We start from the raw sequence: 24,182 nt of genomic DNA on the forward strand, positions 1-24,182 counted from the left end.
GCAGCTGGTCTCTTGAGGGCATTGGGGCTCCGCCTGCTCAAAATATAGCATAATGGAAATATACTACAACATAAATAATAATAAATAAGAAAAATAAGTATGGTTTGTTCAGAGTCAGTGTATGCAAGTACCTGCCAGTATCAATATGCATTTAAATATTTTCCAACACTTCATTTCAGTGTTTAATTTCATTTAGGTTAGTGAAGAGTCAAGCCCACTTCCTTGTTTGGAGAAACACACAAATTTTTATTTATATTTTTTTAATTGAGTGACTAAAATCATTACACTGCAAGTGGATTTTAATATGTTTTTTTTTTGTTGGGGGGGGGGGGGATTATAAATTTCACATGCAGTGTTTTGTAACAATTTAAATATTTGGGGAGTAATTAACTTTATTTGGGAAAAAAAATTGTTACATAAAATGTGCATTGCCTTTTGACCACTTTTGCTTTTTGTTTTCACTTTTTATGGGCATTTCCCAAGAAAAAGTGATTTTACCGAAAAGTTGCATTCTATCGAATCTTAAATATTGTGATTGTGCCGGAATCACCAGTGTAGAATTTGTGTTGAATGAAGGAAACAATTTCCCAATTTTGGCAACGCAAGTGCACCCCATTTATTTCACGTTAATTCTACATGTTCCGCGTTCAGTATCATCATCGTAGGAGTCTCACAGAAGTTAGATATTTATGCATTTCGGCCATAATATATTATTCTGGAGAATGTGCGACATGTGTTCTTTATTCGTCAAATATGCACTCTGTTTTACTTTATTTTTTAATGCAAAGTCAATTATCACATGAACTCCACTTTATTCTTACATTTAAAAATCAAAACAACAAAACAAGAATGTAGTTCTTAGGGAAAATGTCAAATGTAGTTCGAAATTTGAAAATATTTTTATTTCAAAAAGTTATCTTGTTTTCTACAATAAAGGCAAGCAAAATATTGATGCATTCTTTAGAATTTTTAACGGGACAAATTTGAATAGATTTTTAATAAGTAGTGAAAATATAACGGAATTTAAGTTATCACAGATATAACGATCCAAAAAAAATTAAATAAATAATAATAATAATAATACAATGCCATTGGTTGAAAAGAAAAAAAAACAGATGGACTACATCTGGTACTTGGTGGACTACAAAAATGTCTACAAACTGCGTGGGGTCTTGAAATGAAATAGTTGACTTCTTATGAGCCCGAGATTTGGATTATAACTGTTTCTTACAATTGTAATGCATTTAAACGACATAAATTCACGTATTGGTTACCAACCTTGTGAATGCCGCACTTATTTAAATATTTATGTCATGTCGGTCGAGTTTTAGACCGGCGGCACAATAGCCACCTCGGCATGCAGCAGGAAAAAGCGCCAACTTCTGCAGCACGGATTGAATCGTCAAAATCCCTATAACCTGCTTTTACATCTGATATTCAGTCAAATATAAAGAGTTTCCATTTGACATGATTCGTTTTGGTAAGTATCCAAAGTTTCCTGCGTGGTAGAAACCTTCGGGTGTCGGAATAAGACGTTACTAACAGCTTGATTTCGCCTCCCACTTCTTCATTTTTGACCCACTTTCGCTCTGTTGTCTCCAAAGTCCTCAGTAACTCCACCATATTGTCAGGTTTTAATGCGCAGCCGGTTAATAACATTTTTTTTTAAATAGCAGCTGCTGATGAAGACGTTGCTTATCCAAGCGATTTGTTGGACAGTGAGCAACACTTGTGAGTTAGCTTTAGCCTGCTAGCCTGTTATGTAATACGTCTGTTCCCGGTGTTGCGTCTCTGTTAATTTAACAAACTAACTGGTTCTCGCTATCAGATCCCTGGTGGTTTCTCAAACTAACAGGTTACCAGTGTCAGATCCCTGCTGATTTCCCAAACCAACTGGTTCCTGGCATTATGTCCTTGGTTTCTCAAACTAGCAGGTTCCAGGTGTTGGGTCATTGCTGGTTTCTTAAACTAACTGGTTTCTGGTGTTATATCCCTACTGGTTTCTCAAGCTAACTGGTTTCTGGTGTTATATCCCTACTGGTTTCTCAAGCTAACTGGTTTCTGGTGTTATATCCCTGCTGGTTTCTCAAGCTAACTGGTTTCTGGTGTTATATCCCTACTGGTTTCTCAAGCTAACTGGTTTCTGGTGTTATATCCCTGCTGGTTTCTCAAGCTAACTGGTTTCTGGTGTTATATCCCTGCTGGTTTCTCAAGCTAACTGGTTTCTGGTGTTATATCCCTGCTGGTTTCTCAAGCTAACTGGTTTCTGGTGTTTGATCCCTTGTTCTTTTCTCCAGTACTGAAAGCAGTACCAAAATCAGACCGAAGTGTGCAACACATCTGTGCATGCGTGGATCAAATGGGGGCAAAAATTCCAACTACCAAACTCACAGCGCTCCCGCTGAATTTCGTATACAGTAGCATTAGCGGACTGTGAAAGGGATTGTTTCAAAGGCTTTAAGCCTTAAGCGACGCATACAATAATGACAGGTGCGCACGGGTACGGACATATTTGCGCATTCTGACTTGTCGGTAAGACATGACGTCACCAGGGAATACCCTCCGTATCTTTAGAACGGTCTCTGTAGATACGGGTCCATACCCATAGCCACGGCCTTGTTGGAATCCATGCTCCCCTGACTAAGTGCAGCCAGTCATTTTACTCTCTCCTTGTGATGCTTTGATATATATATTTAATATATATTCTGTAAATCAACATATACATAAATGATTACATTGATGCATCGCCCCAGCCTTAAAAAAATTCAAAGGCGTGCCTCAAAATGTATACCATCTTTTGTGAACCTTATTTATGAAGAAAGACTTTCAAAACTGAAGTTGCAATTTCTGTTATACAGGAGACTAAGAGGTGACCTCATTAATGTTTTAAACGTTAATGGAATTTATGAAACAGAAACAATCTTATTGCTCATAAATGGAAACATCAGAGCCAGAAGCCACAGCAAGAAGCTTAGAATGTTCGCACAGACTAACACACATGCCACTTTTTTTTTTTTTTACAGTTTTGTTGTAAGTGGCTGTAATGTAGTGGTCACTAAACATTCATGTGCACTGTAGATGTGGTTTGTGACTTGAAGATCACCACTAATGTTTGTGAATGTGTGATTAATCTGCAGACATAAACACAACGGCAACCGGTTAGGTTGAGAAACCAGCAGGGATATAACACTGGGTTTTATTTTCTAAACCAGCACTAGCTACGTTTACATGGACACTTTATTTCTGATCTGATTGAATTAGGGCTGCAGCTATCGATTATTGTAGTAATCGAGTATTCTATCGATTATTCTGGCGATTAATCGAGTAATCGGATAAAAAGTACTTTTGCGTTTTAAAACATTAACAGTCCAGGGCTCTCCCTAAGTCATGGCACAGTGTCACTGTGTCACCACGGAGACTGTCAAATTTAGTGTATCCCTTTGTGTTTTTCTGGGTAATTTTTTTTTTCTTTCACATCTTTACAAGTTTTGGATCTTTCCTGGTGTCAGGAGCTGAAAGTCTTGACATTTTGCTGAAATGGTGATGGGATGTGGCTTTCTGTTTTCCCAAACTTGTAAAATTTAACCATTTTTTATTCATTTATTTATTAAGGTGGTGGACTGGGTCCCTGCATGAATTTCTTTTTAACACTCCCTCTGCGATTCAGCCAATGCATTTCATTTTCTGCTGGAGGTTGAACATGCAGCCTCGCAGTCACTGGTTTATGTATTATTATTATTTTATTTGAGTTCCCGTGTTTGTGAAGCATTGTGTGTTGCCCAAAAAAAGGGAAAATTAAAAAGCGAAACACTCATTGCGAGTCACACATAAGAAAGTGCGGACTTCTTCCAGAGACTGTGGCCGGGACGGAGCTGTGTGAGGGCAGTGCTGAGCTGCTCACACCGGGCAGAGAGAGACAGCAGCCGTCCGCCGCGCGTAGACCGGCCAGCGAACGAAACTGTTTAAAAAAACACACACACACACACACACACTGCTTTGCTTTAAATGCACAGTAAGCTATTTCAGACGATCAGCGTGGCCCGTCTTTTTCCTACAAGGCTTTATTTCACTGTCACGTTGGAAAGCTGTAGCTGTTGTGCTAATTTGATTAGCGCTTGCTCTACTTCTTCTTCTGTTTTTCTGGGGGCATTACAGCGCCACACACAGGCCTGGCATATGTACTACAACGTTAAACGAAGCTTCGAGGGACAGAATTTTCCTCGAACATTTTTTGTAATCGAATTATTCGAATTACTCGACTAATCGTTTCAGCCCTAGATTGAATTCTATCCGATTGGTGGATGAGATTGTCCTGTTTACATGAACGTGTCATAAAGTTTGCTGTGCGTGTTTAGATGCACCGTGATTACGATCCGATTCAGTCAGTCGAGCAATCCCTTAATGCTTTGCGTTGTGACGTCTGCCGTTTGTGACATACGCAAATGAGTTGTACCCGGAAGCCGCCCGTATAAACAATGGATTTGTTAGCTGGAGTAATCAGGATTACTGTTATTCTTTGTGCGTTTCTTTTGAAACTGCAGTATCAGAGGAACATGCTTCTTCAGGACTTGTTCAGAAAGAAACAAGCGTGGCGGAATGTGTTTTTACTTGATGTAGCACAGAGCACAGTTACATCATGTACATGTTTAGTAAAGCCCTAATGAAAACACCAACGGATTAAACAGCTGATTTACGAGCCAAATGAAAATTAAACCTTGGAGATCAGATGGAGCTTTGAGGAAACGCATCATATCGCTCAAATAACTGACGGAACACACAGCCACATGCAGGTAGGTTATTTCTGGATGCCTGTCGTTTTCATTGACCCACAATCAATAACATCACAGCTACCAGTTTTATGACTTCTGCTAACATTTTTTCTGTGGCTTTTAGGTAGAGCCCACCATGACATCTCAAACTTATTTTAAACAATGAACTTTTTCAACATATGGCAATAAAGCAGTTTCTTGAATAAATGAAACAAACCTTGTGTATTTCCTACTTACTTTACTCAACTAAAACAAGTTGTTTGCTTTTAGATTTTGGAGCATCAGTTGAAAAATGCCTGGAAAAGCCCAAGATTCCAATGTTTTGTGCCATTCAGACCTTTTTTAGAGCTCATCAACTGCCAAAGGTACCGCTCAAACTTTTAAGAGAAAAAAAGTCATATCCACTACACCCTGTGCATTTTTTCCTGATTTATTCCTAAGGATATAAATACTTATTAAACATAACATTTTAATACCATTTTCTGTTTTAGGGTGTGAAAAACACAGAGAGAAGATGTGCAACTACAAATCATTAGTGACCCTGCAGATCCACTCCTCGACTGGTTCCTGAAAGGCTTCATAAATTCTACACATCTGACCCCAGAGGAGAAATCTGTTAATGTGAACCTCAGCTCACTCTGTGTGACAGTAGAAAACACTTTAGGGATTTTGAAGTTGAGGTGGAGGGCGCTACTTCACCTTTACACCAGCTGTGATAGCAACCTGCTTTGCACATCATAATTTCTGTCAAAATGAGAGGAACAACACAAGCAACAACTGGTTGGAGAATGCTGGTCACTTTGATGGCATCTTTCCTCAGCCTGGACCACAAGTCTGGATGCAGAGCCATTCCAGTGGGAGCAGGACAACAATGGCATTTAAGGAGTACATGTTCAGTCACTTCTCTCTCTGAAATGGTCATCTCCATTAACAAAATAATAATAATAAAAAATGACAAATACATGTTCAGTCACTTCCCTCTCTGAAATGGTCATCTCCATTAACAAAATAATAATAATAAAAAATGACAAATACATTTTCTCTTTTTTTATTAAAGTGAATACATCTTTCTTCCGTATACATATATAAAATAAAAACCTGGCAGCACCACAACACTTTGGTTAAAAATAAAATATAGTGCTAAAAAGCACTAGTAGATGAGTGTGTAGATGTGGCAGGTGGGTCGCTGTGATTTGTGATGAAACAGTGGACTTAGTAGAGGACCTAGCTGAGACGTATACACATCATTTAGGAGAGGTTAGCTCACCTGTTCCAGACTAATATGACCCCACTGAAGAACTTGAAATATGTCAAAATCTCTATCCAGGACAAACAGCCCAAAATACCCACAACCTTTTTTATCCCAAGTGTTACTTCAAATACAGCTGTATTTTCTAAACAGCAGCAGCTCAAGGTTTTCCAAGGTGTTGAGCATGTTGAAAATGACGAGTACATCTTTGGGAGAGTCAAAGAAAAGTGTAAAATTTCTGTTTTGATATTTTAAGAGAAAATGGCTAAAATAAGTGGGTCAACGTATTACCACACATCAAAAGAAAATGAACATTTTCCAAATAGGAAATTTTTATTTTCAGTCCTACTGTTATCAATGGAATATGCATTTAAAGTGGAAAATACAAAACAAACCTTGTATCTTTGGCAGACAGCAGTATCTAGATGTCTTAAATGTTTTAAAGATTATCAGGGAACATCCACAACAGAAAGTTTAAGATAGTAAATATGTGGTGATTCCAGACTGTATGTAGGTCGTTTGACCTAATGTTTTTTTTTTTTTTTTTCTTTTCTTAAAATGTCAAAATTTGAAATTTTACACTCTTCTGTGACCCTTCTAAACATGTACTGGTCATTCTGAGCTTGTGGCAAAATAATTAATTGTATCCACACAAAAGATTAATTCTGGCCTATATAAGGTGCCTGAGCCCATTGAACCCGACTCCCCACCCAGATAAAAAAAAAAAATCTAAGCAAGCAGGCTGAGTTTGCCCTGTAATTTCCGACGGTACATGAACGCAGCAGCAACCTCAGCGCTCACAAACCAGCTTCTGCACTGTGTGGAAACATTCAGCCGGTCAAACGAAGTCAAACTAAACAACGTTACAAAAACGTCAAGAACGACAGCAAAACAAAACACTGACGAATTGAGGTTTTCGTTGCCCTTTGTTCAAATTTTTCAACAGTTTAAAAATCCAGACGAAGCGCCAGCTGCAGGAACGAAGCTGCGCAAAGGTTAAATGATGGCAACGAAAGTCCAAGTTTCTTGTTTTGTCAGGGCTTCGTTGCCCTTCGTTAAGTGCCGTGTGACTGGGCCATAAGTTGGCGGCACAATGTATTAAATTATTTTAATACGTTTAGGAGTGTTGGCTCTTATAAAGTCCAGCTCTGTTTTTTCCATCGCCATTTCCGTGAACACAGAGCAGGAAGCGTCACGTGGTGATGTGACGTAACAGACGTGCAATAAGGCTCCTCACAGGCGGACAATCCAACGTACAGTTTACATGGAATGCGATCGGGTTAAAAACAGGGTTACACCACCTCCTCTGACCCGATTGTAATTTTGATCGTATTGGGCGAATCTAATCAGATGGAGCTCTTTACATGGCGTGATTTTGATCTGGTTGTTCAATCTGATTGTTCAGACAGATTACTTTTGATCCATGTAAATGCAGCTACTGTTTGTTTTATATCTCATAAACAAACTGTGACTGATGAGATGGGCTCCAGCCCCGTTGTGACCCTTAATTGGAGTAAGCGGGTTTGGAAAATGGATGGATTAACTTGGAGTGTATGTGTGTAGTTTGTGTTTGGTAGAAAAATCGGTTGCGCCTCTGAAATGAGTAAAAATCTGCTGTTCTCTTCTTTTCCCAACAGAGGGTGGTGTTGCAACTTCATTGTGAAAAGTCAGGAGAGAAAATGCCAGGTCTGCAGGGTGACAATGTTGTGGCTTCACTCGGAAGTCCGATTAAGAAGAGCAAACTGTCCCTGAAGTTCTTCCAGAAGAAAGATACCAAACGGGCCCTGGATTTCTCAGAACCTCTCGGAGATGAAGCCAAGACAGATGGACCAGTGGAGGCCAAGGCAAGGTGAGCATGCTTTTTCGGATCGTGTGAAAATTATTATTATTATAGCGTTGTTTTTTCATATAAATAGGCTTATGAGTTGAAATAATGTTGGCTAACACAAAAACAACTTGAGTCATCAAGTCATTCAAGAAGAAGAGCTGTGCCCATTTCTGACTTTTTCTATTTTCTTACACAGGCTAATGAAATTAATTCTTGGCTTATTATCTGGTACAAGTAGGAAAGCTGTTCACAAAATGAGGCAAATCTATGACACAATCCACGAATTGGACCTTAAGAATTGTTTTGTGTCGGTGTGACGCTGTTGCCACTTTCTTAAATTTGGCTTCACTTTATTGTTACCTAACCATCTTAAAGTCTCCACCAAAATACAAATAAAAAATGTCCACTTGTAAATGCTTAATTCTTTAACTTGTTCTTAAGTGTAAGAATTTCCTCTGTTTGGTTTTTACTGATTTTTTTAATTTTTTTTTTTTTTTTATACTGATTTTCACCAATAGTACAGCAGATAACAGAATATTTACAGAGGAATTCTGCGAATGGTGATAGAAGCACCAAATTCGCCACAGATACACCTTAGACATTAACTCTTTTGAAATAACGATTGACCATTTGAATTTTCAGTAGGCAGCCAGGTAGGGGTCAATTGACGGAATTACACAAGGGTCAAAATTAAAAGATGCTCAAATCATGTTGAAAATTATACCATATTATTTGTCTGATCACAAAGAGGTTAAAAAAAAGGTATAGTTTGGACTCTATAACTGAATGTTATGGCATTATGGGGTAAAAACAGCAAGAATGGTGACAAAGGTCAGTTTCAGTTTGTACAGGGGTCAAAAGTTAAAGTTGCTCTAATTTTGGTAAAAAAGTGATGCAAATTATTGGTTGAGCTAATAGGAGTTTAAAAAGGAATAGTTTGCACCATGGGTCATGCTTAGTTATTATGTTACGGGTTAACATATGTCACGTCATAGAATCCAATGGAGGTCGACATTGTTTGACCTTTACTTTGCAAATATTCAACACAGTCAAAACTATTCCATTTATTAATCCTATTAGCTCAACCAATAATTTGCATTACATTGTACCAAAATTGGAGCAACTTTAACTTTTGACCCCTGTTCAAACTGAAATTGTCCTTTGTCACCATTTTTGTTGTTTTTAGTCCGTAACTCTAAACATTCAGTCACAGACAGTCCAACCTATACCTTTTTGGAATCTTTATGCTCAGACAAATAATGTGGTGTAGTTTTCAATATGATTGGAGCATCTTTTAATTTTGACCCCTGTGTAATTCTTCAATTGACCCCTACCTGGCTGCCTATTGAAAATTCAAATGGCCAATCTTCTTCTTTTTTTTTTTCCTCTTCAAAAGAGTAATGTCTAAGGAGTATTTGTCCTGAATTTGTTGCTTCTCTCACCATTGGAAGAGTCCCTTCAGTTATCTGCTGCACTATAAGAATTTATTCATATTACTTTAATAAGGAACTCAAATTGGGGGCTGTTAAATATTTATTTTACTGTCATTGTTTACAAAACTTTGGCTTTTTATTCTGAAATTATTTTCCTTCCCCATTGTTGACTGCAGTGATCAGGTGGTGCCTGGTCCGGCTGTGTGTCCTGCCTCACCGTGTCTTCTTATGCCATGTGACAAGAGAGAGAACTTGGTGCCGTTTGTTGGCCTGAACAATCTGGGCAACACCTGCTACCTGAACAGTATTCTACAGGTGGGTCGTTGCCAGAGGGCTTATGATCAAATGATCAATGCTTTGTTTTGGGACAAACTGTATAAAAATGAGGAGATGCATGAAAAGATGATGTGTTAAGAGAAATTCTTTTGTGTAAAGTGGCTGTACTTTGTTTACACTGGACAAACATAACCATTCATGGGTTAGACTCAGTTTGGTTTGGGATTGGCTGCACAACACTCTAACCGTTAGTGTTGTGCAGCCAATCCCAAACCAAACTGTGGAAAGTCTACTAATATCACACATGCATAAATTAATTAACCTACTTTGACGTGAACATGATGGACCATAAAATAACTTCTTTCTAACAATTCTTTTAATCCTGGAGGGCAGCCAGTGTGCGCTCCTCCGATTCTCCTGTTGTGATCCACACTGATGACAAAAATCTTTTTAAATGAGAAATGTTTTTGTCTTCCTGCCTGATATGAGAATTTATTAAAGCATTACCATCTGAAATACATTTGGATGGACTGTTCCTCTTTTTGCAGGTGTTGTACTACTGCCCGGGTCTCAGAGAAGGCATTAAGAAATTGTACAATCTATCCAAACAGAAAGACAAACCGAAGGAAGAAAGTGATAAAAGTGAAGAGGTTAGTGCATTTCAGAATATATGCAACCCCTCAATTAGGAAAACTTTTGACAGTATGTAAAAGGCAAATAATGATAATAAAAAGCCTTATATTTACTTTCACTTCTGCTTTATTGTGGACAGCATGAACCGATATTTCATGTTTTGCGTGGTCAGCTTCATTTAATTTTTTTTTCCATATACCTTCATTTCTGCAACACATAATAACGTTACTTGCAGAGTACCTTTAGGATAAATACATTTCAGTGTGTTTTACAATACCAATTTCACATAAAAACGCTACAGTTGAAAAATCATTACACAACAAAAATTTAAACTAGAGCCCCGCACTCATATGCCGCGTTCACACCGGACGCCATGCGACACCACAAATTCGCATCCCTCGCCTGGCGATGGGCGCGCCACCATCGCCAGGTGTGTCGCTCTGCTTTTGCTGTGAAAATTCGACCCAATGCATCATCAAATAGGAGGAGCTTCCATTCCGCTCGCTGTCAAGTCAACATGGGGGACCTTGATCACACGGAGCAAGTTGCTGTGCTCTGTTGTGGAAAGCTGACAAATGTCGCCAGCGGCGCCGTCCCTGGGTTCACAACATCTTCATGAGACGTTACTAATTTGGGGAGTTTCATTATTTGCTGCGGGAGCTGCGTCTGGATGACGGCCGCTTTCAGCGGTACTTCCGCCTCTCCAGGACCCAGTTTGAGGACCTCGCGCACATGTGAACAATAAAAAAAAAAAACAACAAAAAAAAAACTGGCTGTCGCTGCAGTTCCTCGCTCTCCCCTCAAACTCTGCCATAATTGTGAAATAAAGGACAAAAGGGACATAAGTCCTGCTCACAGGATGGCTGCCAGAGACAGAACATGCCCACATCAAGTATAAACTCCAGACATCTTCACGTCATTACGTATCCAGTCCCTGACAGGTCATCACGGCACGACAAGACAAAAAAGTTCAGTTCTTTCAACTTGGGGAAGAGGGCGATACGACGCAATGCTCAATCGCGTCACATTGCGTCACATTGCGTGGCTTGGACTTTTGTGGCGCCACAACGTGTCCTTCCGTAGGGATTACATGGCAACCTCTCCCCGCTGTCGTTCGCGTGGCGTCCGGTGTGAACACGTCAATAGAGCGCAAACCTCCACCAACACTAGTTGACAGTTCCACAAAATTTTTCTTTGGAGAAAATTTTCAAGGTCAAAATTCTGTTTGAAGTGACGTTTCATAAGCTAAATTAGATGTGATCAAATGTCAGGAGTATGTATTTAGTTCATGCACTTGAATAGAAGGTTTTTTTGTTTTTGTCAGGTTTTGTTTTTTTCTCAGCTTTTTCAGTTTCTGAATTTTTTTTCAGGTCATTTTCACAGAACATTGGTAAGCTTTGCTATGCACAATTTGTCATTGCTTTTTGGCGCTTGGTTTGCGACTGATAACAAAGACAGACAAACAGGCATAAAATTGGAACCTCCATCCAGTTTTGGTAGTGTAGGTAAATCCATAACAGAAAAATAAGAGTAACTGAGGCATGTCACGTGACGTACAAACTACCAATCAAATGACAAGGTTCTACTCAGCCATTGAAAAAAAAAAAAAACAATAACATGCTTGCAGAAGTCAAATATTGACATGAAAAAAATTTGTCGTTTTGCACGACACATAAATTGTCAGTATCCCACAAGTGATGACATCAGCACTGGATAGAAACAATCCATGTTATTGTGTTTCCCATTTATATAAGTGAGTAAGAATCTAATTTAAACCCAAATCGGTGTTCCTGAGAAATAAAAGTGATATTGGTGACTATTAATGACCAGTAGGTACAACTTTACTTGTATCAAATTTATTTTTGTTCATGTTAAGACACGACCAGTTGTTATTAAAGCACAAATTGCTGAAGTTGAATGTTTAGATAAATGTAGAGAGGGAACAGCAACAGTCCCATGTGAATGTGTTTTATGAATTTTTATGAAGCTGAAGAAATGCCGTGTTTGTAAAGAAGTCACAGTGCTGCATTCAGGCATCCGTCATCTCAAAAACAAATTCCATAAAAAAATCCCAGTTAATCTCTTTCTGGTTTAAACCCCCTCTGTCAGCAGGCAGATGGAGCAGGTGCGACGCTGCCCCCTCACATGGAGCTCCTCGGGAGCTTCAACAGCCTGATCACATCAGTGGAGCAGCTGCAGTCCAACTTTCTGCTTAACCCCGGCAACTTCACTGAAGGAGAGCTCGCTACACCACCACGGAACATACTGCACACACTCAGGTCTTTTATTTTTATCATTCTGCAATGTAGAGAGAATTTGTGCCATTATTATAGTAAACAATATGGCTATGTGTTAGTTGCTGCAGTTCACTGTATTCAGGCAGAAAGAACTCTTGTTACCAGCTAAAAGTGTCATTAGAAGTGTCTGATTCCACGGTGAGCATCAGTACGGAGCTACACATGTGAACGTGTACTTCACTAACTGCAAATGGACTTTTTATAATGACTGATTACACCATTAGCATCTTAGCCTGTGAGTGTTAACTAGTCAGATCCAGAGGAGGAGTGACTGGGGTTATGATCACTACCTCCAAAACTGAGACCATGGTCCTCTTGTCAGAAAATGTTGGATTGTCCCCACTGGATCAGAGGAGAGTTACCGAGTTAAAGTATCTCTGTCTTGTTTACTAGGGGGTGGGGGTGATGGGGCATGGGATTGATAGACAGATTGGGGCTGTTTGAGGTTCTGTGGATGCTGTATCGACCATCATGGTGAATAAAGCTGAGTCAGAAGGCGAGATTCTGGATTTACCAGATTATTTGCACTCCTATCCTGCTTATGGACATAAACTTTGGGAAATGACCCAAAAAACAAGGTTGCAGATACAAGCGGCAGAAATTAGTCCTCCCGTTGGATATCTGGGCTTCACTCTGATACGGTGAGAAGCTCCAATATCCAGGAGGGGCTCTGAGTAGAGCCGCTGTTTCTTGGCATCAAAAGCAGCCATCTGAGGTGGTTTGGGCAGCTGGTTGGGATGCCCCCTGGTAATCTTCATGTCCAAGTGGTAGGAGTTACTGGTTATGATTTTTATATATTTATTTATTTTATTTTAGTCTGTAAATTAAAATTTGTTTCATCAATAGCTGAAAAAATATTTATGCTCTACATGTGTGTCACAGGCAGCTGAACCCGATGTACGAAGGCTATCTTCAACATGATGCCCAGGAGGTGCTGCAGTGCATTCTGGGATATATCCAAGAGGCCTGTGACACCATCAGGAAGGAACGGGAGTTGGACCAAAATGGTGATGTAGCTGAGGGCCACATGGAGAGCGGCGCCCACGTGGTTTCCAGCAATGATGTGTCTGATTCCAAAAGTCCCAAAGAGGAAGACGGCCAAGTGGGTGGCAAGAGGAAGAGCAACACAGAGGTGGGAAATGCCAAAAAGAAGTCAAAGTCCAGCAAGACAAAGAAATCTGAGGCTGAGGTCTGTGTCAGCGTAAATAAACCTGTTACACGCTCCAAAAGGAAGTCCTCCAGTGACATCACAACAACCAGCACACAGGAGAAAACTTGGGGCGGCGGAGACGAAGACCGTGAAGGTGGGGGGGACTGTGAGGCAACGGGTGAAAAAGAGGTGGAGAGAAAAGGAAGAAAAAAGGCAAAACTGAACTGGCTGAGGCCATCTGGGAAACAGCCAAGTATCTTCTCAAAGTTCTGCAGTGTGGGGAAGATCAGCTCAGTGAGCGCGAAGAACCAAAAGAAACCAGGCTCTATATACAGTGGTATGTAAAGGTTTGGGCACCCCTGATGATTTCCATGATTTTCCTTTATAAATCATTGGTTGTTTAGATCAACAATTTCAGTTAAATAAATCATACAGCAGACAAACAGTGATATATGAGAAGTGAAATGAAGTTTATAGGATTTAGAGAAAGTGTGCAATAATTCTTTAAACAAAATTAGGCAGGTGCATAAATTTGGGCACCCCAAAAGAAATGTGTAAGTCCCTCTGGCTGCTCCCTTGTTTGCACTTGGGGTCGCCACAGCAAATCCAAAGTGGATCTGCATGTTGAATTGGCACAGGTTTTACACCGGATGCCCTTCCTGACGCAACTCCACTTTACATGGAGAAATGTGGCAGGGGTGGGATTTGAACACGGAACCTTCTGAACTGAAACCAAGCGCATTAACTACTTGGCCACCACCTTTTGTAAGCCACAAAATTTAATGACTGGTCAAAATGATTTTCCTTGCATGGAGGTTTCACAGGATTTTGGATCATTTTGGGTTGCTGAATACCAATCTTAGTTTTTGCCAAACACATCATGTTTTTGAGATATGAAAACATTTTTTATAAACCATCAATACGGAACATACAGATTGCAAAAAAAAAAAATGTGACAGAGGAAATCTGAGCTCAGTTTTGGATTCAGCACTCCAAAATTACCCTATATCAGTTCTCAGTCTGTGCAAGAAAAATATTTTTTGTTGTTGTTGATGACCAGTGTTATTTGTGTAGCATCATTCTGTGTATTTTTTTTGTAGTATGACTGATAGCATCTCCATGTGCACGTACATATGAATGGTGTTTTGTGTTCAGATGGCTTAGACCTGATGGAGCGCCTGTTCCAGGGAAGGCTGGTTCTCAGGACTCGCTGTCTGGAGTGTGAGAGCTGCACGGAGCGCAGAGAAGACTTCCAAGACATCAGCGTCCCTGTGCTGGACGACACGCCCAGCAGCCCTGATGACTTCTCTGACAGTAGGGAGTGTTTTTTATTTCTAAACTCAGTTTTTAGTACCTTATATTTAAACTAACCTTGCAAAAAACTGGCATGATGAGAGGTTAAGTCCACCATGAACATCTATCATAAATATCTGTTCTATCTTAAGTCTCTCCAGACCCGAAACCAGAATTAAAGACTTTAAAATGGGCCATTGCTCAGTTTGCGTCAGTCGAACGGATCGTTGGCGAGGACAAATACTTCTGTGAGACCTGCCATCATTACACAGAAGCTGAGCGCAGCCTTTTGTTTGACAAAACTCCTGAAGTTGTCACCATTCACCTGAAACGCTTCTCCGCCAACACTTTGGAGTGAGTCACCAAATTACTCTTCAGTGTTTGTTTTTGTGGTTTTGTTCCATTTACATCCTGGATAACTCTCCTCCGTCTCTTCCTTCCAGGCTGGACCCTTATGTCGGCCTGTCTAAAGTCAACACGCCATTACAGACCCCTCTGACCTTGTCATTGGACGAGTGGTGTACCCGCCCCTCCACCAGGGGGCAGCAGTATCAGCTGTTTGCTGTGGTCATGCACAGCGGCGTCACCATCAGCAGCGGGCACTACACAACCTACATCCGCCTGTCAGATCTGAAAGACGTCAAACTGTGGGACTGTAAAGATGCCGTGAAGGACAAAGAACAGGAGAGGAAAGGAGGCGAGGAAGCACAACAGAAAAGTGAGGTGCTGCAGTATGATGATGGGGAGGTGTCTTTCAGTGAGAGGGGACAGACGGACGCAAACGGCAGCTTGGCGACCAATAAAACAGGAAGTAAAAAGCTGTCAGAGGGCGGGGTTGGACTGTTGGGGGGCCAGAGGAGTTCAGCGAGTTACGACCTCGGCAAACACTCCGATAAAGCGAACAACAGCGGGGCGTCAGAGGGGTCCAAGCAGAGAAGAACTTCTAACACTTTAAACATCGAAGCAGAAATGAAAAAGGAAGCCGAGCCTGTAGAGGAGGTGTGGTCGACCTGCAGCGGCGGGATGGAGCAGAAGGTGGTGAACAGCCTCCTTCAATACGAGGGCAAGTGGCTGCTGTTTGATGACTCTGAGGTGCGTTTGTTTCAGGAGGACGATTTTCTGCGAGCGTGTTCTCCTGAGACGTGCTCGTCATCAACGCCGTACCTGCTGTTCTACAGACGAACGCCCGAGTCTTGACATTAAACAACCCAAACAGTACTACAGCAGCCATAGTGAGCGCTGAGCTCAAGATTGTTTTTGCAGCGGCGTGTCGTTGCTGTTGGACTCACCTCAAAGATCTGAACCGGTGAGGGTTCAAAATCGCTTTCGATAAGACATGGGGCACAATGTTTGCAGGAGACTCGTCTTTTTGAAATCTGTTATTTCTTTCTGTCACTATGTGATGCTGTGTGTGTGTGTGTGTGTGTGTGTGTGTGTGTGAGCGAGAGAGATACGCATTGCTCTTTCACTGGGTTTATGTGGTTTATTTTCACAAAAAGCTCTTCAAATTATATATATATATATATATATATATATATATATATATATATATATATGTGCAATGGTGTTTTCATGCTATATAGTTGCTAATTTTTCAGAGATGCATTTGACCAATTTTTTTATTTTCTCCCACATCATAAAAATATTATTAAATCACTTGTATGTTGATGCCATTTATGCTGCAGAACCTGCATTTTTAAAATGTTCAAACATCTGGGGGATTTATAGCTATTGATCATGTAAAAAATAAAAAAAAATGGTGGGGGGATTCTCTATCAAAGGTTGTACACACAGAGGAAAAAAATTAACTGTCATGTGCTTTGGAAGTCCAAAAACTACACAGGCTGAGTCATACTCTTTACATGGCATGTATTAATTCAACATACAGTATCAGTCAAAAGTTTGGACCCACTTTCATATTCAATTCAATGGGAACTTGTCCAAATTTTTAACGGGTACTGTAAAATTCAAAAACTAGCACATTCATTCAGTGGACTGTCTTCATCAGTTTGGGGTTTGTTTCAATGGCTGGTGTCAGTTCTGATCACAAGCACTGATTATGCCGTGGCAAAAAACAAGCGTCTTTGCACTCATATCTCACATGAGCAGAGTCCAATCCAGGCACAGAAATCCTGTGAAAAATTTAAATTTGAAGTATGTCGACAAACGTATGAAAGTACAACTGTTGTTTGTATATTACAGAACTAAATATGTACATTTTACTTAAAGCCAACACACCTTTATTATCAGAACCTAACAGGGTCGAGGCCATGTGCTAACCTACATCAACACAAGCAGGTGATTCTGTTTATATAACTACTCTGAACAAAATATAAATGCAACACTTTTGTTTTTGCTCCCATTTTTCATGAGCTGAACTCAGATTGAAAATATTTTCTATATACACAAAAGCCCTATTTCTCCCAAATATTGTTCAGAACCTCCATGACCAGTGAAAGATCAAGGACCGAGACGTCGCCCGGTATGGCGGAGCCGGGGTCCCACCCTGGAGCCAGGCCTGGGGTTGGGCCTTAACCCATGGGGCCCGGCCGGGCTCAGCCCGAAGGAGCAACGTGGGCCCGCCCTCCTGTGGGTTCACCTGCAGAGGGGCCCATGGGGGTCGGGTGCAGAGAGGATTGGGTGGCGGTTGAGGGCGGGTGGCCCGGTCCATGCTCACAGCCCCTGGCTGTTGGGACGTGGAATGTCACCTCACTGGGGGGCAAGGAGCCTGAGCTTGTGCGGGAGGTGGAGAGATACCGACTAGAGATAGTCGGGCTCACCTCCACGCACAGCATGGGCTCTGGTACCCAACTCCTGGAGAGGGGCTGGACGCTTCATTTTTCTGGCGTTGCCCAAGGGGAGAGGCGGAGAGCTGGGGTTGCATTGCTTATTGCTCCCCAGCTCAGTCGCCATGTGTTGGAGTTCACTCCGGTGAACGAGAGGGTTGCGTCCCTACGCCTTCGGGTCGGTCCGACTGGGGACTCCATTGTTCTCCGGGAGATTTCAACACCCACGTGGGCGGCGACAGTGAGACCTGGAGGGGGGTGATCGAGAAGCACGGCCTCCCCGATCTGAACCCGAGTGGTGTTCAGCTGTTGGACTTCTGTGCTAGTCACAGTTTGTCCATCACGAACACCATGTTCGAGCACAAGGGTGTCCATAAATGCACGTGGCACCAGGACACCCTGAGCCGGAAGTCGATGATCGACCTTGTGGTCGTACCATCTGACCTTCGGCCACGTGTCTCGGTCACTTGAGTGACGAGAGGGGCAGAGCTGTCGACCGATCACCACCTGGTGGTGAGTTGGATCCGCTGGGAAGGGAGGAAGCCGGTCAGACCTGGCAGGCCCAAACGTATCGTGAGGGTCTGCTGGGAACGACTGGCGGAACCCTCTGTCAGGGAGGTCTTCAACTCCCACCTCCGGGAGAGCTTCTCCCAGATCCCGGGGAAGGTTGGAGACATGGAGTCCGAGTGGACCATGTTCTCCACCTCCATTGTTGATGCGGCCGCTCGTAGCTGTGGTCGCAAGGTCTCTGGTCGCGGCGGCAATCCCCGAACCCAGTGGTGGACACCGGAAGTAAGGGATGCCGTCAAGCTGAAGAAGGAGTCCTACTTATCTTTGTTGGTAGGTGGGACCCCAGAGGCAGCTGACAGGTACCGGCAGGCCAAGCGTGCCGCAGCCCGTGCAGTCACAGAGGCAAAAACTCGGGTCTGGGAGGAGTTCGGGGAGGCTATGGAGGAGGACTATTGGTCGGCCTCGAAGAGATTCTGGCAAACCATCCGACGCCTCAGGAGGCGGAAGCAGCTCTCCACCGGCACTGTTTACGGTGCAGGTGGGGAGCTGTTTACCCTGACTGGGGATGTTGTTGGGCGGTGGAAGGAGTACTTCGAGGATCTCCTCAATCCCATCGTCACGTCTTCCAAAGAGGAAGCAGAGACTGGCGACCCATAGGCGGACTCATCCATTACCCAGGCAGAAGTCACCGAGGTGGTTAGAAAGCTCCTCTGTGGCAAGGCTGCTGGGGTGGATGAAGTCCGTCCTGAGTACCTTAAGTCTCTGGATGTTGTGGGACTGTCTTGGCTGACACGCCTCTGCAACATCGCGTGGCAATCGGGGACAGTGCCTCTGGATTGGCAGACCAGGGTGGTGGTCCCTCTGTTTAAGAAGGGGGACCGGAGGGTGTGTTCCAACTATAGGGGTATCACACTCCTCAGCCTCCCTCGTAAGGTCTATTCCAGAGTACTGGAGAGGAGAATTCGACCGATGGTCGAACCTCGGATTCAGGAGGAGCAGTGTGGTTTTCGTCCTGGTCGCAGCACACTGGACCAGCTCTACACGCTCGATCAGGTGCTCGAGGGTTCATGGGAGTTCGCCCAACCAGTCCACATGTGTTTTGTGGATCTGGAGAGGCGTTCGACCGTGTCCCTCGGGGCGCCCTGTGGGGAGTGCTCCGGGAGTACGGGATCCGGGGTCCTTTGCTAAGGGCTATCCGGTCCCTGTACAACCGCAGCAGGAGCTTGGTTCGCATTGCCGGTAGTAAGTCAAACCTGTTTCCAGTACACGTTGGCCTCCGCCAGGGCTGCCCTTTGTCACCGGTTCTGTTCATTATTTTTATGGACAGAATTTCTAGGCGCAGCCAGGGTGTAGAGGGGGTCTGGTTTGGGAACCACAGAATCTCGTCTCTGCTGTTTGCGGACGATGTGGTTCTGTTGGCTTCATCAAATCAGGACCTTCAGCGTGCACTGGGGCGGTTTGCAGCCGAGTGTGAGGCGTCCGGGATGAAGATCAGCACCTCCAAATCCGAGGCCATGGTTCTCGACCGGAAAAAGGTGCTTTGCCCTCTTCGGGTCGGTGGAGTGTCCTTGCCTCAAGTGGAGGAGTTTAAGTATCTTGGGGTCTTGTTCACGAGTGAGGGATGGATGGAGCGTGAGATCGATAGACGGATCGGTGCAGCGTCTGCAGTGATGCAGTCGCTGTATCGGACCGTCGTGGTGAAGAGAGAGCTGAGTAGGGGGGCAAAGCTCTCGATTTACTGATCGATCTACATTCCGATCCTCACCTATGGTCATGAGATTTGGCTCATGACCGAAAGAACGAGATCGCGGGTACAAGCGGCCGAGATGAGTTTCCTTCGCAGGGTGGCTGGCCGCTCCCTTAGAGATAGGATGAGGCGCTCGGTCACTCAGGAGGAGCTCGGAGTCGAGCCGCTGCTCCTCCACATCGAAAGGAGTCAGTTGAGGTGGCTCGGGCATCTTTTCCGGATGCCCCCTGGACGCTTCGCTGGAGAGGTGTTCCGGGCACATCCCATTGGGAAGAGGCCCCGGGGAAGACCCAGGACACGCTGGAAGGATTACATCTCTCGGCTGGCTTGGGAATGCCTTGGGGTTCCCCCGGAGGAGCTGGGGGAGGTGTGTGTGGATCGGGAGGTCTGGGTGGTTTTGCTTGAGCTGCTGCCCCCGCGACCCGACTCCGGATAAAGCGGAAGAAAATGGATGGATAGATGGATATTGTTCACAAATCTTTAAATCTGTGTTAGTGAACACTTCTCTTACCGAGATAATCCATCCCACCTCAGGTGTGGCATATCAAGATGCTGATTAGACAGCATGATTATTGCAGAGGTGTGCCTTAGGCTGACCACAATAAAAGGCCACTCTTTTATTTGGGGGGGGGGGGCTCTGGGGAGCTCAGAAAACCAGTCCATATCTGGTGTGACCACCATTTGCCTCACGCAGTGCAACACATCTTCACACAGAGTTGATCAGCAGCCAGATGCCATTGAATGTGAGCATTTGTCCACTCAAGTCGGTTACGACGACAAACTGCAGTCAGGTAAAGACCCCGATGAGGACAACAAGCATGCAGATGAGCTTCCCTGAGACGGTTTCTGACGGTCTGTACAGAAATTCTTTGGTTCTTGACCCAGCTATCTTAACTAATTATAGGCCAATCTCCAACCTTACTTTTCTCTCATAGTACCATATCACCCCAATAGAGCGCTTCGCTCTCAGACTGCAGGCTTTCTTGTAGTTCCTAGGGTTTGTAAGAGTAGAATGGGAGGCAGAGCCTTCAGCTTTCAGGCTCCTCTCCTGTGGAACCAGCTCCCAATTCAGATCAGGGAGACAGACACCCTCTCTACTTTTAAGATTAGGCTTAAAACTTTCCTTTTTGCTAAAGCTTATAGTTAGGGCTGGATCAGGTGACCCTGAACCATCCCTTAGTTATGCTGCTATAGACTTAGACTGCTGGGGGGTTCCCATGATGCACTGAGTGTTTCTTTCTCCTTTTGCTCTGTATGCACCACTCTGCATTTAATCATTAGTGATTGATCTCTGCTCCCCTCCACAGCATGTCTTTTTCCTGGTTCTCTCCCTCAGCCCCAACCAGTCCCAGCAGAAGACTGCCCCCCCCTGAGCCTGGTTCTGCTGGCGGTTTCTTCCTGTTAAAAGGGAGTTTTTCCTTCCCACTGTCGTCAAGTGCTTGCTCACAGGGGGTCGTTTTGACCGTTGGGGTTTTTACGTAATTATTGTATGGCCTTGCCTTACAATATAAAGCGCCTTGGGGCAACTGTTTGTTGTGATTTGGCGCTATATAAATAAAATTGATTGATTGATTGAAAACCGACTTGCAGCAGGTGGCTGGTCTCCGTCGATCTTGGTGGTGAACATGATGGATGTAAAGGTTCTGGGCTGGTGTGGTTACACGTGGTCTGCGGTTGTGAGGCAGGTTGATGTATTGCCAAATTCTCTGAAATGCCTTTCGAGAGGGCTTATGGTAGACAAATGAGCATTTAATTCACAGGCAACAAGTCTGGTGGACATTTCTGCAGTCAGCATGACAATTGCACACTCCCTCAAAACTTGCAACATCTGTTACATTGTGCTGTGTGATAAAACTGAATATTTCAGAGTGGCCTTTTATTGTGGCCAGCCTAAGGCACACCTGTGCAATAATCATGCAGTCTAATCAACATCTTGATATGCCACACCTTTGAGGTGGGATGGACTATCTTGGCAAAGGAGAAGTGTTCACTAACAGATTTAGACAGATTTGTGAACAGTATTTGGGAGAAATAGGTCTTTTGTGTATACAGAAAATGTTTTAGATCTTTGAGTTCAGCTCATGAAAAATGGGAGAAAAAACAAGTGTTGCGTTTATATTTTTGTTGAGTGTCTATATATATATATATAATGAAAAATAACAATCTTTAAAAATGAAACTGGAATAAATCCAGTCCTGGTTTCAGAGATTGTTCAGTTGCAACGGCGAAGCACAATGGGTATATTTTGTTAAAGCATAACTAGGAAAAGTTTAACTGACAAGTTATCAAAAAGTGCGCGGGGGGGGGGGGGGATCTAAAGAGTTTACGGAGAGCAGCACAGTTTTGATTTTACTTAATATGTAAGTTTTCTAATATCTCTCAAGTTTCTACTCCATGCTTTCAATTCAAAAAGCAGGTTGTGCGTCTATTTAAGTGTTACTGCAGAAGTCTGAAATGGACAAACCTTAAAATGAGGTAAGCCTCAACACGGCGCCATGACCATGTTTTTAGATGAGATGACACTTAAAAGTGCTCAGCTCAATTTTCATGTGACCAGCTGTGATATGTGTTTGACACATTTTCTGAGTTTCATTTTCTCATTCTTGCTGTAACTATGGCAACATCAGCATGTTTATACCAGCAGCAATAAAATTTTTTTACCTTCATATCTGTTCTAGTGATGCTTGTCATTAATGACAACCTTCTGATTTCTTGCCTGTTTGTTCCCGCCACAGTACGGCATGAATAAAAAAAAAAAAGCACATTAAGCAAGTCGATGTGAAAATTAACATTAAAATATTTATTTAGCAAAATATTTCAAGTAACAACTACATCAAATTATACAAGGATGTTTACCTAACTTTTAAACATTGTAACTTCAAATAAAAACCACCATAAAGCATTATGATAAATAAAAGTACCATTTTTTGCATGTTCTCTGGTTTTTCCTCCGAGAATGACATTAATGCTCATCATCATAAACTGCGTTGTGACATCGTAAAAAAAAAAGTGCACAAATGAAGCTGAATACAGATTTGACATATCGTACCATTTCAAAAGGATACCTTGACTTTTAAAATGCTAACTTAATTTGGTTGTGAAATTGAATTTTTGGCACTTTAATTAATAAGGAGAAATCAGAACGCTGCTCCTCATGAATACAAACAGTTATGCATTCTGCTAGCTTAGCTTAGAGCCACTTGAAAGAATTACAGTTAACGTGCGTGTTTTTAATGAAAGACATAGGACAAATTGATTTTAAAAGTCAAGGGATCGGTTTCGTCTTTGTTCGAGCTGACTGTGAAACAGTCTGTAAACAACTTAAGATGCTGGAATGACGTAACAAGCTGCAACACTTTCTTTTAGCAAACTCTCAGAAACACTGACTGATGCGCTCATATTTACACTCTGTAATAAATTAATATTGCAATTTCTGCTATACGTGTGTGCATGTGTGTGTTATGTCATCGTCTTTATATGTCCAGCTTGCGAAGGCTCAGTCTGCTGAAGGAGTCTCTGCAAACAAAACAAAAGAAAAAAAAACAACAGGAAGGAATAAACATGTTGAAGTTGATGCACAAATCTGTAGTTTACCAATACCAGCTGTGAATGACCCAATCTCATGGAATGGTGGCTACAGGAGCCCAGAATGGACATGCTTGAAATCACTTTTTAATGCCAATACCTCTGGGTCACAAAATAATTAACTCGTGATCTTGAAATAACAAAGCTTGTTTTCTCATGGTAACAGGATTGAAGCTAGTGATGGTAAAAATGAGGTAGGACTGTATTTACAGTAGTGTTCAGAATAATAGTAGTGCTATGTGACTAAAAAGATTAATCCAGGTTTTGAGTATATTTCTTATTGTTACATGGGAAACAAGGTACCAGTAGATTCAGTAGATTCACACAAATCCAACAAGACCAAGCATTCATGATATGCACACTCTTAAGGCTATGAAATTGGGCTGTTAGTAAAAAAAAATGTAGAAAAGGGGGTGTTCACAATAATAGTAGTGTGGCATTCAGTCCGTGGGTTTGTCAATTTTGTGGAACAAACAGGTGTGAATCAGTTCCAGAACTGTAAAGCGGAGCCGTGCCGGATCTGGGCCAGGGTGCAAAAATTGTCTGGACCGGATCTGTTTTCAGGATTGCTACCAGATGTTGGACTACATCCAGCCCGGATCTATTTGCTGTCTGGGTGGTCTTGT

At 42.6% G+C, this 24,182-nt stretch overlaps 2 protein-coding genes across 2 annotated transcripts in view; one reads left to right on the forward strand and one right to left on the reverse strand.

Moving 5' to 3' along the window:
* Positions 1-1,268: 1,268 nt before the first annotated feature.
* Positions 1,269-16,894, forward strand: usp1 (ubiquitin specific peptidase 1). Its single transcript, XM_034179544.1, has 9 exons — positions 1,269-1,475; positions 7,656-7,867; positions 9,456-9,594; positions 10,104-10,205; positions 12,298-12,467; positions 13,368-13,972; positions 14,791-14,949; positions 15,081-15,282; positions 15,372-16,894. Exons 2-9 carry the CDS (start codon positions 7,698-7,700, stop codon positions 16,123-16,125), a joined length of 2,301 nt encoding a protein of 766 aa, XP_034035435.1. The 5' UTR covers positions 1,269-1,475; positions 7,656-7,697; the 3' UTR covers positions 16,126-16,894.
* Positions 16,895-22,750: 5,856 nt separating this feature from the next.
* The window catches only part of dock7 (dedicator of cytokinesis 7), a 159,483-nt gene continuing 158,051 nt past the window's right edge, over positions 22,751-24,182 (reverse strand). The window contains exon 51 of the mRNA XM_034179543.1: positions 22,751-23,487. Within this exon, the coding sequence (XP_034035434.1) occupies positions 23,445-23,487 (43 nt within the window). The 3' untranslated portion in view covers positions 22,751-23,444. The remainder of the gene's footprint in view (positions 23,488-24,182) is intronic.

Source organism: Thalassophryne amazonica, chromosome 10 (genome assembly GCF_902500255.1).
Source record: "Thalassophryne amazonica chromosome 10, fThaAma1.1, whole genome shotgun sequence".
Classification (NCBI taxonomy): domain Eukaryota; kingdom Metazoa; phylum Chordata; class Actinopteri; order Batrachoidiformes; family Batrachoididae; genus Thalassophryne; species Thalassophryne amazonica.